The 12,852-nt window shown below is 47.7% G+C and overlaps 1 protein-coding gene across 28 annotated transcripts in view; it reads right to left on the bottom strand.

Moving 5' to 3' along the window:
• NCOR2 (nuclear receptor corepressor 2) overlaps positions 1 to 12,852 on the bottom strand; it is a 511,248-nt gene that overhangs the window by 258,600 nt on the left and 239,796 nt on the right. For all 28 annotated transcript variants that reach the window (XM_075898492.2, XM_075898501.2, XM_075898481.2 and 25 more), the window contains one exon: positions 7,025 to 7,204. In XM_075898492.2, coding sequence (XP_075754607.2) covers positions 7,025 to 7,204 — 180 coding nt within the window. The remainder of the gene's footprint in view (positions 1 to 7,024; positions 7,205 to 12,852) is intronic.

The raw sequence follows: 12,852 nt of genomic DNA, 5'->3' as shown, positions 1-12,852 counted from the left end.
AAAAATTAAAAAAAAAAAAAAAAACCTATTTGGGAAAGGATTTGGGAAACTGTGATAAAGTGTTTTGGCACATACACAAAGATTCTTCAAGTGGCTGAATCTGTTCTAATTGGTCCAAAGAAGATCTTGATGGCAAATCTAGGAATGTTAAGAGGTATGTATTTAACTAATTTAGTAGTCGATAGAATTTTTATCGACTACTTGATTAGTCGATAGGCAGCCCGGATCAGACCCTGGTTGTGCCAGGAGTGGGACCAAACCCCGCTGCAGAGCTGCAATTTGAAAGACAGCAGCAGCCGGGCAGCCTGCTCCCCTTCTCCCCACACTGTGTTTTAAATTGCAGAGTCACGATGAGGTTTGGTCCCAGACCAGCATAAGCTGAGACTGAGCCAGGCTGCCTGCCCAGGTGGCAGCAGCCCCTGTCCACAGGGGTTCCAGTGGGGAGTTGGGACCTCCCATGGGCAGGGGCTGCTTTGTGGCAACAGCCCCTGCCCCAACCCTGCTGCCTCTGACAGTGCTGAGGGGGGAAATGAAAGTAGCCAACAAGTCGAATACTCCCCCTTATATCCCTAGGCAAATTCAGAAATGAATATCTGACAGTAAGTGGATGCCATTAAAGATAGCTCCTTAAAAACAAAACCAGCACCCCTGCAAATCTAAGTTTAACTAAAATGCATGGAAGAATTACAGTGTCTCTACTCTGTATGGGTACAGTACTGAACAATTATGGAAAGTGCAGGTCCACCAGTTAGAATATATGGCCTAGAGAGAGGTACTTCCCCCCTCCATGCTCTCTGAGATCACAAACCTGACCTCAGTAGGTTTAGCCAGCAATAGTTTCCCTCGGAATTTGTGGAAAATGGCAAAGCAAAATAGGTCAAGGTACTCAGACACGAACAAAGACAGATCTTAAAGGTCTGCCAAAAAAACCAGGCTGGGACTGTGACCTTTACAATCAGAAAATCAGAATGAGACTTGACAGTGACACGCCAACCCTGCACTAGCAGTTGCCTGCAACTTCCCTCTTCTTCAAGGATGAAAATCCCGCTGTAGTGTCTTGTAGGCAACACAAAGCCTGGTCATTAGCGACATCCTAAGCTTCCCTTTTCTCTTAAAACCAATCCCTTTCTAAATGAAGGCAGCACCTCTTCCCTTTCCCCAGCTTCAAATACTTAATCTGCAATACATATGGCAGCAAGCCAGATTCCCTCCCATTTGATCATGTTGCATGAGTAATGAGCTGACATAGCTTTGACTGTGTCTGGCTTTTCCAGTCTTCTGTGAATCTAGTCAGTATTTGGAAGGGTTGCCCATCCTCAGAGGTAGCTATCATTTGAATGTTTATGATTAATCCAGGCACATGCTATTTCATAGGCAGAAATCGCTAGTGATTAAGCTACACATGCACAAAACCATGGAAACTTAAACAAAAAAGAAACAGGAGTCCCGTGGCACCTTAAAGACGAACAAATGTTTTTGCCCATGAAAGCTTAAGCCCACATAAATCTGTTCATCTATAAGTTGCCACAGGACTCCTCGTTTTTTTTGCCAATATAGACTAACACCATTGCCCCTCTGAGACTTGCCCAAAAGAAGCAGGGTTTCCAGATCAAGAAATCAATTTCTAAAAAATTTTCTAAGGACAAGAGGCTGAGAAACAGCAGATAAAATTCAGTAGGGGGAATTGTTCTTTAACATGATGAGCCTACCAGGCAGATTTAGCAAATAGGCCATGTCTCACAAGAGTTCCTCTACCATAATGCAAAATCCCAGACCACTACTGGCTCCACCTTTGCCAGCAGGTGTCAGTGTTGCACTTCCAAAAAGCATTTTGGTGGCAGCTTTGAAAGCTTTTTGCAAAGAAAGACAATCCCAGAGAAACACTGTCTTTCTTTGGTCTAGAGCTAGAACTGCCTGGAGAGCATCTGTTATTTTCATAAAAGGGAAGGCTAGTTGGAGACGTGAAAGACATTTAAGACATAGGAAACAGAAATGGCACATGTATGCAGCTAGCTGGGGAGGTGCCAATGGACAAAGAAGCTCATTTGTGCTTTGGATTTCAGGAAAGAAAGGCTTCTGCACTGCTGCAAACTTTCCTTGATCAGAACCCCTCCTGCCAGCAAGAGCCTTCATCACTATTTTTGGAATTACCAAGGAGACACTGTTGCTGTGCTCCCTCTCTCGCTCTGTGTGTGTGTGTGTGTGTGTATGTGTGTGTGCGCACACGGGTTTTGAGTACAAATGTATTTAATTATCTCTAGAAGACCTCACAAGGACAGAGGGAAAATGTATTAAGACATAAGGGTTTCATACAAGTCCCCTGCTGCTCTACTGTTTGCTCAAGGAAGATCTGGCTAATATCTTTCGTTCTCTCTCTTACGCCCTCTCTCTCACATGCTTTAAAAGACAATGGTTCAGAAGCCCAGATGGGCCAAAGGTTCTTAAAGTATTACAGACAGGGACTTTTCTGTGCTCTCGTTTCCCCCCAAACCTCTCAAATCTTTTCCATCTATGTGTAGATTTTTTCCACTCATGTGAAGAATAATTTTTATTGCATGTGGGAATGTGCACCACACTCAGAAACACAGAACCTAGCGGTGGGTGCTCTGCTACTCAGCTGGGTGGCATTGGAATCTCTCCTGAGATACCGCACAAGTGCCCAGCTTACAGGGAACTCTGCAAAATATGTTCTCTTGCAGTGTATCCTAAAAGGGCAGATGTCCAAACTTTCTAAAGGACAGGGAAGGCCTTTGTCAATATCAGTAACTAACCACTAAGCAACAGAACCACAGGCAGAGAAAAGGGAGAAGGGATTTAGATGTCAGCAGTCACCTTTATAACTAAACTGAGCATTTGCAGAGGATTTATAAAATCAATGTTGGGGAGAAAACATGCAAACAACAACAGTCTTTTCTTTCCAGGAGGAAAGAACTGACCTGGATTTGAAAGGTGCTACGTACCTGCAGTTCCCTTAACTTCAATCTGTGAGTACCCAGAAGCACTGGAAAAGCCAGATTATAGATCTGTTAGGCTACATCTACATTGCACAGTTATTTCAGAATAAGCTATTCTGGAATAGTTATTCCAAAACAGTTTATTTCGAAATAGCACGTCTACACTGCAGGGAAGTCTCAAAATTAGTCGCTTCCCTAATGCAGACGTCCTATCTCAATTTAGAGCCCCAGGAGGAATAACTTAGAATGGTTCTGGGGAGGGGCCATTTCGAAATAGCAGAAGTGGAGCATCTACACATGCCTTACTTTCAAATAGATATTTTGGAATAAGCATTATTCCTCATAGAATGAGGTTTACAGAAGTCAGAATAAGCCATCCGTTATTTTGAAATTATTTCGAAATAATGGAATTGCTGTGTAGACACATAGTTATCTCAGAATAGCGTCCGTTATTCCGAAATAACTTTGCTGTGTAGACACACCCTTAGAGGCTACAGGCCTCAACAACTACTGTGTATTCCCCACAGAATATCTCCAAACTGGATTTACTTTCCCAGAATCACCCTGACCTAAGACTGACTTTCCACTAGAAAACAAGTCAACCTTCCCAGCTGGGCTTCACTTGTAGCCAGACTTGTACATGCCTGGAATGCCTGAGCCCTTGGTAAAGCCAGGTGGCTTAAGGAGCAACAAGGTGCTAACAAATTAGACCCTATTGTACTGGACAGGTTAAATCCCCCTTTACTGAAAACTGACCAGGGGACGAACATTGCTGCTGAGTCAAGGCTGCTGAACCAAACGTCCTTCAGGAGCTGCCTGGAGCAGGGGCTTGGTGCCAACTGACAGCTTCTTTCCTGAAACTGGTGCGAAGAGGCAGCACCGCCAGAGAAGAGCCACCCTCCGCACAAATGGGGCGGTACCTGGAGCACACTGCTGCACTGCAGCCAGCTTGGGCAGGTCTGAAGGCGAAGCAGGCAAAAAAAAGCAGCAGGATCAGGCAATCAGAAAACTCCTAGACCATTCTTGTGCCTTCTCTTCCAACTTCTCTGATGTGCAGAGCAGGGACAGAGGGAGGCTGTCCTACCCTTTCCCTGGGCTGGGAGGTGGGAGGCTATGTGGCTGGTGGGCCTCCTGGATTCTCCCCAGACCAGTTGCATCTGGCCCCTTCAGCCATGGGAGTCAGGGGAAACTCTGTGGGTTCAAATGCTCCAGATATTCCAACTGCACCAATGAAAAGGCAGCTCTGGGGCCATTTGTGTCACCTGGTATCACAGCTGATTTTTAGTCCTCTTGGCTCCCTTCTCTTCCCCTCCCCCTCCCAACCCCTTTGATACCTCTGTAGGGAAATCATCTGAAAACAGGTGTCTGGGGTTAATTACACCATGCTATTTAAAACCGAAATCAAACTGCCCCCATTCAACTTACAAGGGGGATAGGGGAGGCATCTGTTAAGCAAAAACAAGCTCGATTCATAACAGAAAGGGGCTTTCAGGATAGGCTTGAATTAAAGATATTAGAGAGTTTGGTTCTGTGCCAGCTACAGCCCCGGCTGCTGAGAACGTGTGTGAATGGGTGTGTGAGTGAGTGTGTGCGTGCGAAATGAGAGGAGTCTCTTTGGTTGTTTCATTACACTCATTATTCCCTTTTTGTGTCATTTCTGCAGAACTTGGGAGGAACATCAGCCGCTTGTTTTCCCTCTAGGAGCATGGTAATAGGCCAGTTTTTCATTCAGAATGACAGCCCAATTATACCGCCTCCTTAATTCATATATTCCAGGGCACATGCACATCAGCAAAGCTGGCTCATCTCTGGGGCGGGTTGGGATTAACAGTCATCAGCAGGCATTACAGAGTTTCCTGACGCATGGGAAGTAACAACTGGTAAGAGGGAGACACAAAGAGAACTGCTTTGCTTTAGGTATTGAAAAACCCTTATAAAAAAACAGGCCGCCACTGTGCTTTTGTCATGTTAAACTCTTAATGGAGTTATGGTAATCTGCATAGCAACAATAAACTTGAGATGTGCTGGTGGAGTCTACAGGGCAGTGCTCTGCTATGTAGCCAAAAATGATGGTGCAGTGACAGGGCACTAGTCTAAGATTTAGGAGACAGAAGGTTTCAGTCCCTACTCTGCCACAGACACTTTGTGCGATCCTGGGCAACTCACTTAGCCTTATGAGGCTCATCTGTAAAATGAACAATTATTTCTGTAAGGAAGATATGTATATTAAAGGCTATCATGTGTCCAGCTACTACAGTCTCTAGGGCCAGACCCTTACTGTGAGAACTAGAATAGTGGTACACAAAGTACCCAAGGCCCAGCAGTGGGAGTGGATGGCAACTAGGGATGTAAATGGTTTATTGGTTATGATTAACCGGTGGAGGCTGGATCAGTCCATCTTCTGTGGGCAGCGGGCTGCTCGGGGCCCTTCAGGGGCACGGGCTCTCCAGCCTAGCCAGAACAGCCCTTGCCTGTCCTGTTTAAACAATTAACCAGTTGAACATCATGTTTAGCTGGTTAACTAATTAAATCAGATTTTACATCCCTAATGGCAACCAGATACGAATCCCCTCAGTTGACTCAGAGCCCTCAGTTACATCTACATGAACCCTGAGAGAAGCAAACAGAGTAACACTCACGAAAGTGCAGCAGGTTAGATCACAAAAAGCAGAGAGTTGTATTCCTACACCTGCCACTTGTGCAGGGCTGCTCTATCACTTCAACGCACAAAGCGCCAGGTCGGTTTTCAAGGTACAAAAAGAGATCTCGGTATTGTAGCTTCCTGCTGGGACACACACACCAGGGAAAGAGGGAGGACAGGGCAGCAAGGGAACATGCTGATTACAGAACTACCAAGTAAGCCAGGCAGCTATTTCCTGGAACAGAGACCGCCAAAGGCAGGACCACCACAAATAGCCCACATCATGCAATCGAGGGGGCTTCCTTGGACTGAACAAATGGAGTTTTAAATGGCCAGGGCATTGCTGAGGAGCTAATCCCCTCCTGAGACTCCAGTGGAAATACCCCAGTGCTGAACTCGACCTTTAAAGATTTACAAGTTGAGCATAAAAGCATTGTTTCTTAACAATTCCCTTCTTTGCACTGCCCAGAGCACTGCTCCAGCAGCCTTACCAGTGGAGGAATCTAACTGGGAGGAGAGAAGGTCTTGTGCAGAGCCGCCCCATCCAGAGGACAGTTTGAGGTGGCTGCCTCAGAGTGCTCCACTTCCCAACACCATGGAGAGCAGGCAAAGTGGGCCGGGAGGGTGTTGCAGGGAGAAAGCTATTGGGTCATTGCAGCTCTCACCACCAGAGTGGGAGGGGAGGGGAGCGACCACTGCTGCTACTGTGCTTGTCTCTCCCCCCTCCCCAAAAAACACCCAGGCTGCATTGCTCGGGGTGGAGCAGAGGGAAGGCTTTGGGAATAGGTGGGGTGTGGCCCACAGCGAGGAGGGGGTTGCCTCAGACCCTGCACTCTTCCATGGGACAGCTGTGGTCTTGTGATTATAAGACACAGGATTTGAGGACCTGGGATCAATTGCCAGATCTGCTCCTCACTTTTATCTCACCCTTTGTCAGTCTTCTCTATTTACACTGTTCGGTCCTCATGGATAGGGATTTGAGCAAATGCAGTATAAATCGTAACAACAGTGCGGAAGGGCCAGCCAGCTCTCTAGGGGCAGCTTAGGCAGCCCAAAGCCGGCTGCAGCAGCTGGTGCCCCAGGCGGAAGGCGCAATTGGCACCCCCCACCTGCACGGCTGTCAATGGCCGTGTTGTCATCATCGGGTACCCGGGCGCCCCATGATGTCATCATAGGGCAACCTAGGCCAGCGGCGCCCTAGGCAACTGCCTCGTCTGCTTAGGCTCACAGGCCACCCTTGAGCTTAGGCAACACAATGGCTAAAGAGTTAGCTGTTGCCTGTGCTTTATGTATAGTAGCTGCTGCAATTGCCGCCATCAGTAGAGCTGTGCACTACTCTGCGGGAGGCAGCATGTGCCTAGAGGGATGCCATTATAAGAAGCAAAGAGGTGCTGACAGATGTGCAGTTCTCTCTGCAAGGCCATCTTACCTGTTTCTTTTTCAGCTTCGAAATCTGCTGTTCGACCATGGTGATTTCCCGATCCACACGGTCCATGTTCTGGATCAGCTCCTCCTTCGAAAGCCTGGATGGCAACAGATCCAATTCCGAGTCCGGGTGGGCAGGGCTGACTGGAGACACGGGTTCCAGCTTGCCTGTCAGGCCTCGATCCTGAGGAAAGTAAGGACAATCCGATCAATCAGTTCTCAGGAGAATTTAGCACTATCCCCTCACATACCTTCATCTCACACTGCAGATGCCGATTTCCCTGGTCACTTTCCTGTTCTTTAACATGGCCACTTCATAGAACCTGCTATATTAAGCAATGCTCGCCACATCACACAGATGCCACCAACTCCCTGGCTCCCCACAGAACAGCAAGTTAAACTCCAGGGAGTTTCCAGGTGGCCCTCACCTTTTTGGCCCTGCACACTACTTACCCCACAAAGGCCCCTGGACACTGGGACAGTAAGCCCCTTCAGCTGTCACTATGGGTGGTGGGTGAATCTAGGGCTGAGATGGCAAACCTCCAGCACTGTCCCTTCCTTTCAAGACCCTGCCCTTGCCATCCATGGCTCAAGTATGCCCCTCACTGAGGGGCAGGCCTTCCCAAGCATGGGTGCCCGTGGCCTTCCCGCCCCCCAGGATGGTCAGCACACAGTCCTGCTTCCCCAAATATGGAAAGGACAGGCGACGTGCAGCCCCAGCCCTTCCAGACTATGGGGAGAGTAGGCAGGCAGATAAGCGTGGAGCGACATCCTGCCTCTGTCTCAGCCTCAGTGAGGCAGAGAGAAGGGTGGCAGCGCAAGGCTGAAACCCCGGCATCCCCAGGAGACTGGGAGAGCTGCGCTGAATGGGGAAGCCTGGAGACAGAGTGAGGGAGGGCCAGCCAGACGGTTTGGGAAGGTGTTGCCTTCCCCTGCCACTTTTACCAACCACTCATGGCCATCACTCCTCACCAAAACCATACAACCACCAGCTTCACAGGTCAAACTCCTGATGGGTAGGGACAGAGCTTTACTGAAAAATAATTGCAGACTATAGCAAAATGTAATAACATAAGAATGGCAACACTGGGCCAGACCAAATGACCATTTAGCCCAGTATCCTGTCTCCTGACAGTGGCCAATGCCAAGTGCCCCAGAGGGAATGAACAGAACATGGAATCATCAAATGATCCCTCCCCTGTCACCCATTTCCAGCCTCTGACAACCAGAGATAGGGACACCAACTTAACAGGACAATAGTCCCAACAGCTGAATTGAGGAAGAAAGAGAGTCACACACAGGCTCAAGTTGTTCTAAAGGAATTTCAGAAGCCTCCTGGAGAGGAAAGAGAGAAATCTCAGAGGGGTGGGGGCACTTTCAAGTTCTTGTTAATTTGTGGAACTGCTCAGGTACTGGGTGCCAGATAATTAAGAAAAATGCGATGATGCAGAGGAGACTAGGTTAGATAAAAGAGGTGGCGCTAACAGAAAGTGTCTGTCTACAGGTTCAAAAGCAAATGCTGTTTGTAGAAGTTCTCAGGTGAAGGACACTCTTTAAAAAAGAAACTTCCTGGGGCAATGTAGCCTAAAAGTTTCAAAGCACAGCTCTCACTAGGATGGGGTTGATGTGAGGGAGGAACCACTCTGGGGAAAAGATCAAAATGCTCAGCACTTTTGATTTCTCACAAGCAAAGCCATGGTTTAATTGCTACTCATTTGCCAACATCCCCAGATACTTGTAGAAAAATAAACCTGCTTTTGTACAGTAGGGATGTAAAATCCCAGTTAATTGGATAACCGGTTAAATGGTAGGTCAATCTATCTTTTAACCAGTTATCCAAGTAAGTGTGATCTGGGCAAGGGACTGCTCTAGCACAGCTGGAACTGCTGCCAGCTCCCAGATCCCAGCAGAGCAGCCCTAGTCCCTGGCAAGCCCAGGCTCCCCATCGGACAGAGGCTGCTTCAGGTGACAGCAGCCCTTGTCCACAGTGGGCCCCTGCACCGCTGGAGCTGCCCCTATCCATGGCAGGTGGGGAGTTGCTCCAGCAACTCCCCGTTACCAATTAATTGGAATGGGTGATGCTTTTGGATTTACTGGTTAACCTTTCACATCACCATTGTTCAGCACTTCCACCCTAAAGGTCTCAAAATGTGACTATTGACCTACAAACCTGACATAGGGATCTGTTCACCCAACACTGAAATGAAGCCGCCTCTGGGCTGAAGCACAGTACATGGCAATGTCAGAAGTTACTTAGGACTGGACGTGAGCACCAGCTTATTCCAATGCAAGTGTAACTCAGCACACGGGATTCTTCTATCTTGCTCTTAACTGTAACATCTTCTTGCACACAAAACCAGATCCCTGCAAGTCTGAGAATATCCACTTTATATCTGCCCGTATCTGTATCTGCAGATGTGGAGGCAGATATCCATGGATATCTAGTTTTACAGATACAGATGCGGACAGGGCTCTGTACCAGTGGTGGGCAACATGCACCCCGAGGGCCACATACCACCCACTGTGGTTTTCTGTATGGCCCACCAGACATTTTATTTATTGTTGTCCATGTACAACATTGCTACATTCTGCTGGTTTTCGAGCACATGTTTTTTTTTCCTACTAAAGTGACACGCATGTAAAGCCAAGGCATGCATAGCGAGCTGCATGCTGCTTGCACACAATGTTGACTGGGACAGCCGTGTGCTCCCTCTGCATCCAGTAAAAGTGCTGCTACTGTGCAACTAGCACACCCTGCAAATTCTAGGTGCGCAAGCACCGAATTTACCCTATCCTGGGAGACTGTCCTGGTTAGGACAATACTGTAGCCCAATGAGAGGAAGGAAGGCCACTCATGCAGCCCCCTCACTAGCTTAGGTTGCCCCTTACTGCTCTACACATAATCTCCTCTTTCATATGCACTGGAGCCCAGAACCCTTGAGCACCTTGCTGCACCCATAGCAAGGGCTTGAGTATCAAGGCCTGAAATAGCCAGAGGAATTTCAACAGCCAAGAGCAGATTTATCCGAACTGGCAGGACACTGAAGTTAACACTCCTACCTTACAAATAGCATCAATAGTAACGACCCATCAGGGTCTCAACTGTATGTCTTATTTGAAAGACAGCACGGCTCCTGCAGCAAGGCACCTACCATCACCCTGTGGAGCCACTGCTTCCATGCTGGCTCCCGGCATCCCCAGAGATCCCCACGGCTTCCTGAATGTCTCCCAGCCCTGACCCTGTTTAGCGGTGAGATCCCACAGAATCCCAGCACAATCACCTATTCTGGCCTAATGCTTTGTACTCCCATTCAGCACCTACAGGACGTCGTAATTAAGTTGATCGGTTCATTTATTTTGCAGTGGGATGGATTCCTCCCCTCCTCCAGGATGGAAATGGGGGAGGTAAAAATGGTTTCGTTTGTAACTTTAAACCACAAATGGCTCAATACTCACCCCTCAGCTGCTCTGAGAAAACATTAAATAAAAAAAAAAGCAAGCACAAAAGCTCTCACAGCTTTGCACCTTTATTACAGCAGCCTGGAAACAAGGCAGCCATTGTTCTACAGCACCAACTGGTGCTTTTCATTCTTTCCTCCCTATCTCTTTGCGGTCTGTGGAGGCGTGCCAGGCTAGCTTCCCACCCAGGCCAATGACAGGTGGGCTATTCATTAACTTACTACTTGTACTTGAGGGTTGTTTCCTCCTTTGGGAGGCCCCAGGGCCGATGATGTGAAATCAGACTGCAGCTAGCTGGGCCCAAGGCTCCAACAGAAGAATGTGACATTCTGCTGAGATGGTGAAAGTCCTCTGAGCTAGTTAAGTGCTATGAATTGTTCTGGCTCTGACATCATGACTCATGGCGAAACCTTCTAGAATTGATGTGAGGGTAATAAAGGGTACCACCTTAAAGACAGTATAGTTCATCATTTAATTAATATCTGCTCCCTGGGAGGTGTGGCTGCAGCGGGCAATCTCTACCCCTGCTTTTTGAAGTCACCAAGCAGTCTTACAAATAGAGCATGCATGCACCACAATGCCACATCTTCAAGTCTTCCTGTGGTCACTCTAATATAATTCAAGGGATTTTCACACTTCAGATGAAGTTTCACACTGCTTATACTCTAGTTTCACACAGTTACAAGCGGGTTTCACTCTGCTAGCCTCCCAGAAAACAAAGTTTGTTGACTCTTCGACAGATATTCAGTACGATTCTCTAAAGGAATCATCATCTTATTTTGCTCAGCCAGAGCAAAAGATAGAAAAGGGAAGAAGTTGCCACAAAGGCTGGAAAGCCATGCTCTTTTCCAGCCACTGAAAAGAACTGAAGTAGCACAGTCAATACTCTTCCTGAGCATCATCCTCTTCTGGCATTATCACCCATTTACAGACAGACAGCGGTTAGGGACAACATTTGCCTATCCCGGCCTAACCTCCATGAATCTATCTAGCTCTTTTTTGAACCCTGTTAGGGTACGTCTAAACTACATGGCTCCGTCGACGGAGCCATATAGATTTGTTTGTTTGGCAAAGGGAAATGAAGCCGCGATTTAAATAATCACGGCTTCATTTAAATTTAAATGGCTGCCGCGCTGAGCCGACAAACAGCTGATCAGCTGTTTGTTGGCTCAGCGTGCTAGTCTGGACACTCCCCTGCCAACATGAAAGCCCTTTATCGACCTCCCCGGTAAACTTCATCCTACGAGGCATAACGGGGAGGTCGATAGAGGGCTTTCAGGTCGGCGCGGGAGCGTCCAGACTAGCGTGCTGAGCCGACAAACAGCTGATCAGCTCTTTGTCGGCTCAGCGCAGCAGCCATTTAAATGTAAATGAAGCCCTTAGAGTCCTAGTCTTCATCACATCCTCTGGAAAGGAGTTCCACAGGTTGACTGTACACTCAGTGAAGAAAAACTTCATTTTGTTTGTTTTAAACCTGCTGCCTATTAATTTTGTTTGGTGATCCCTAGTTCTTACACAGTGGGAATAAGTAAATAACTCTTCCTTATTCACTTATTCCACACTAGTCATGATCTTATAGACCTCTATCATATCCCCCTTAGTTTCCTGTTTTCTAAGATGAGAAGTCCAAGTATTTTTAATCTCTCTTCACATGGGACCCATTCCAAACTCCTAGTCATTTTTGTTGCCTTTTTCTGAACCTGAACCTTATTCCAGTAAGACTAACAGATTTAAAGGTGTCTTGGCCCGTCAGTGATGCACCTGCTTCTGCCATCGTGAAGGTAAAGCAGGTAACCATCTGGATATTTATATTCTATCCCCTACCCCCATTTTTCTTACTATCACATGATAGGGTTTTCCATTTCTTAGAGTGAAGCAATACTACAAAGACACCTGAAGAATTTCACTCCACATGTCACTCCCACAAACATTATACACAGGGGTGGGCAATAATTTTTGATGGGGGGGGCCACTCCAAGATTTTGGTAAGTGGTCAAGTGCTGCTCTTTTCTATGGAGGGGGCATGGGATCTGAGCCAGAGACTAGGTGCAGAAGGGAGCCTGGAGTAGGGCATAGGGGTGCAGGAGAGAGTACGGGGTCTGAGAACAAGTTTGGGTGAAGGAGGGGGTTGTAATCTGGGGAATGGGAATGGGGTGCAGGGTCTGAGAGGGCATATGGGTGCAGGAGAGAGCTCTGGCCTGGGGAACGGGAAGGGAGCACAGAGGGTCTGAGTTATGATTTGGGGCAGGGAATTGGGGTGCAGGAGCGGGATGGGGATATGGGTGCAGGAGAGGATTCTGGCCTCGGGGTTGGATGCAGTGGATTATGACCTAGGCCAGGAAACTGAAGTGCAGGGAGGTGGTTCAGGGTCCT

This window comes from Pelodiscus sinensis, chromosome Z, assembly GCF_052426305.1.
Source record: "Pelodiscus sinensis isolate ZL-2025 chromosome Z, ASM5242630v1, whole genome shotgun sequence".
Taxonomy (NCBI): Eukaryota; Metazoa; Chordata; order Testudines; family Trionychidae; genus Pelodiscus; species Pelodiscus sinensis.
The sequence above is the reverse complement of the archived record's forward strand: the minus strand, read 5'-3'. Positions and strand labels throughout refer to the sequence as shown.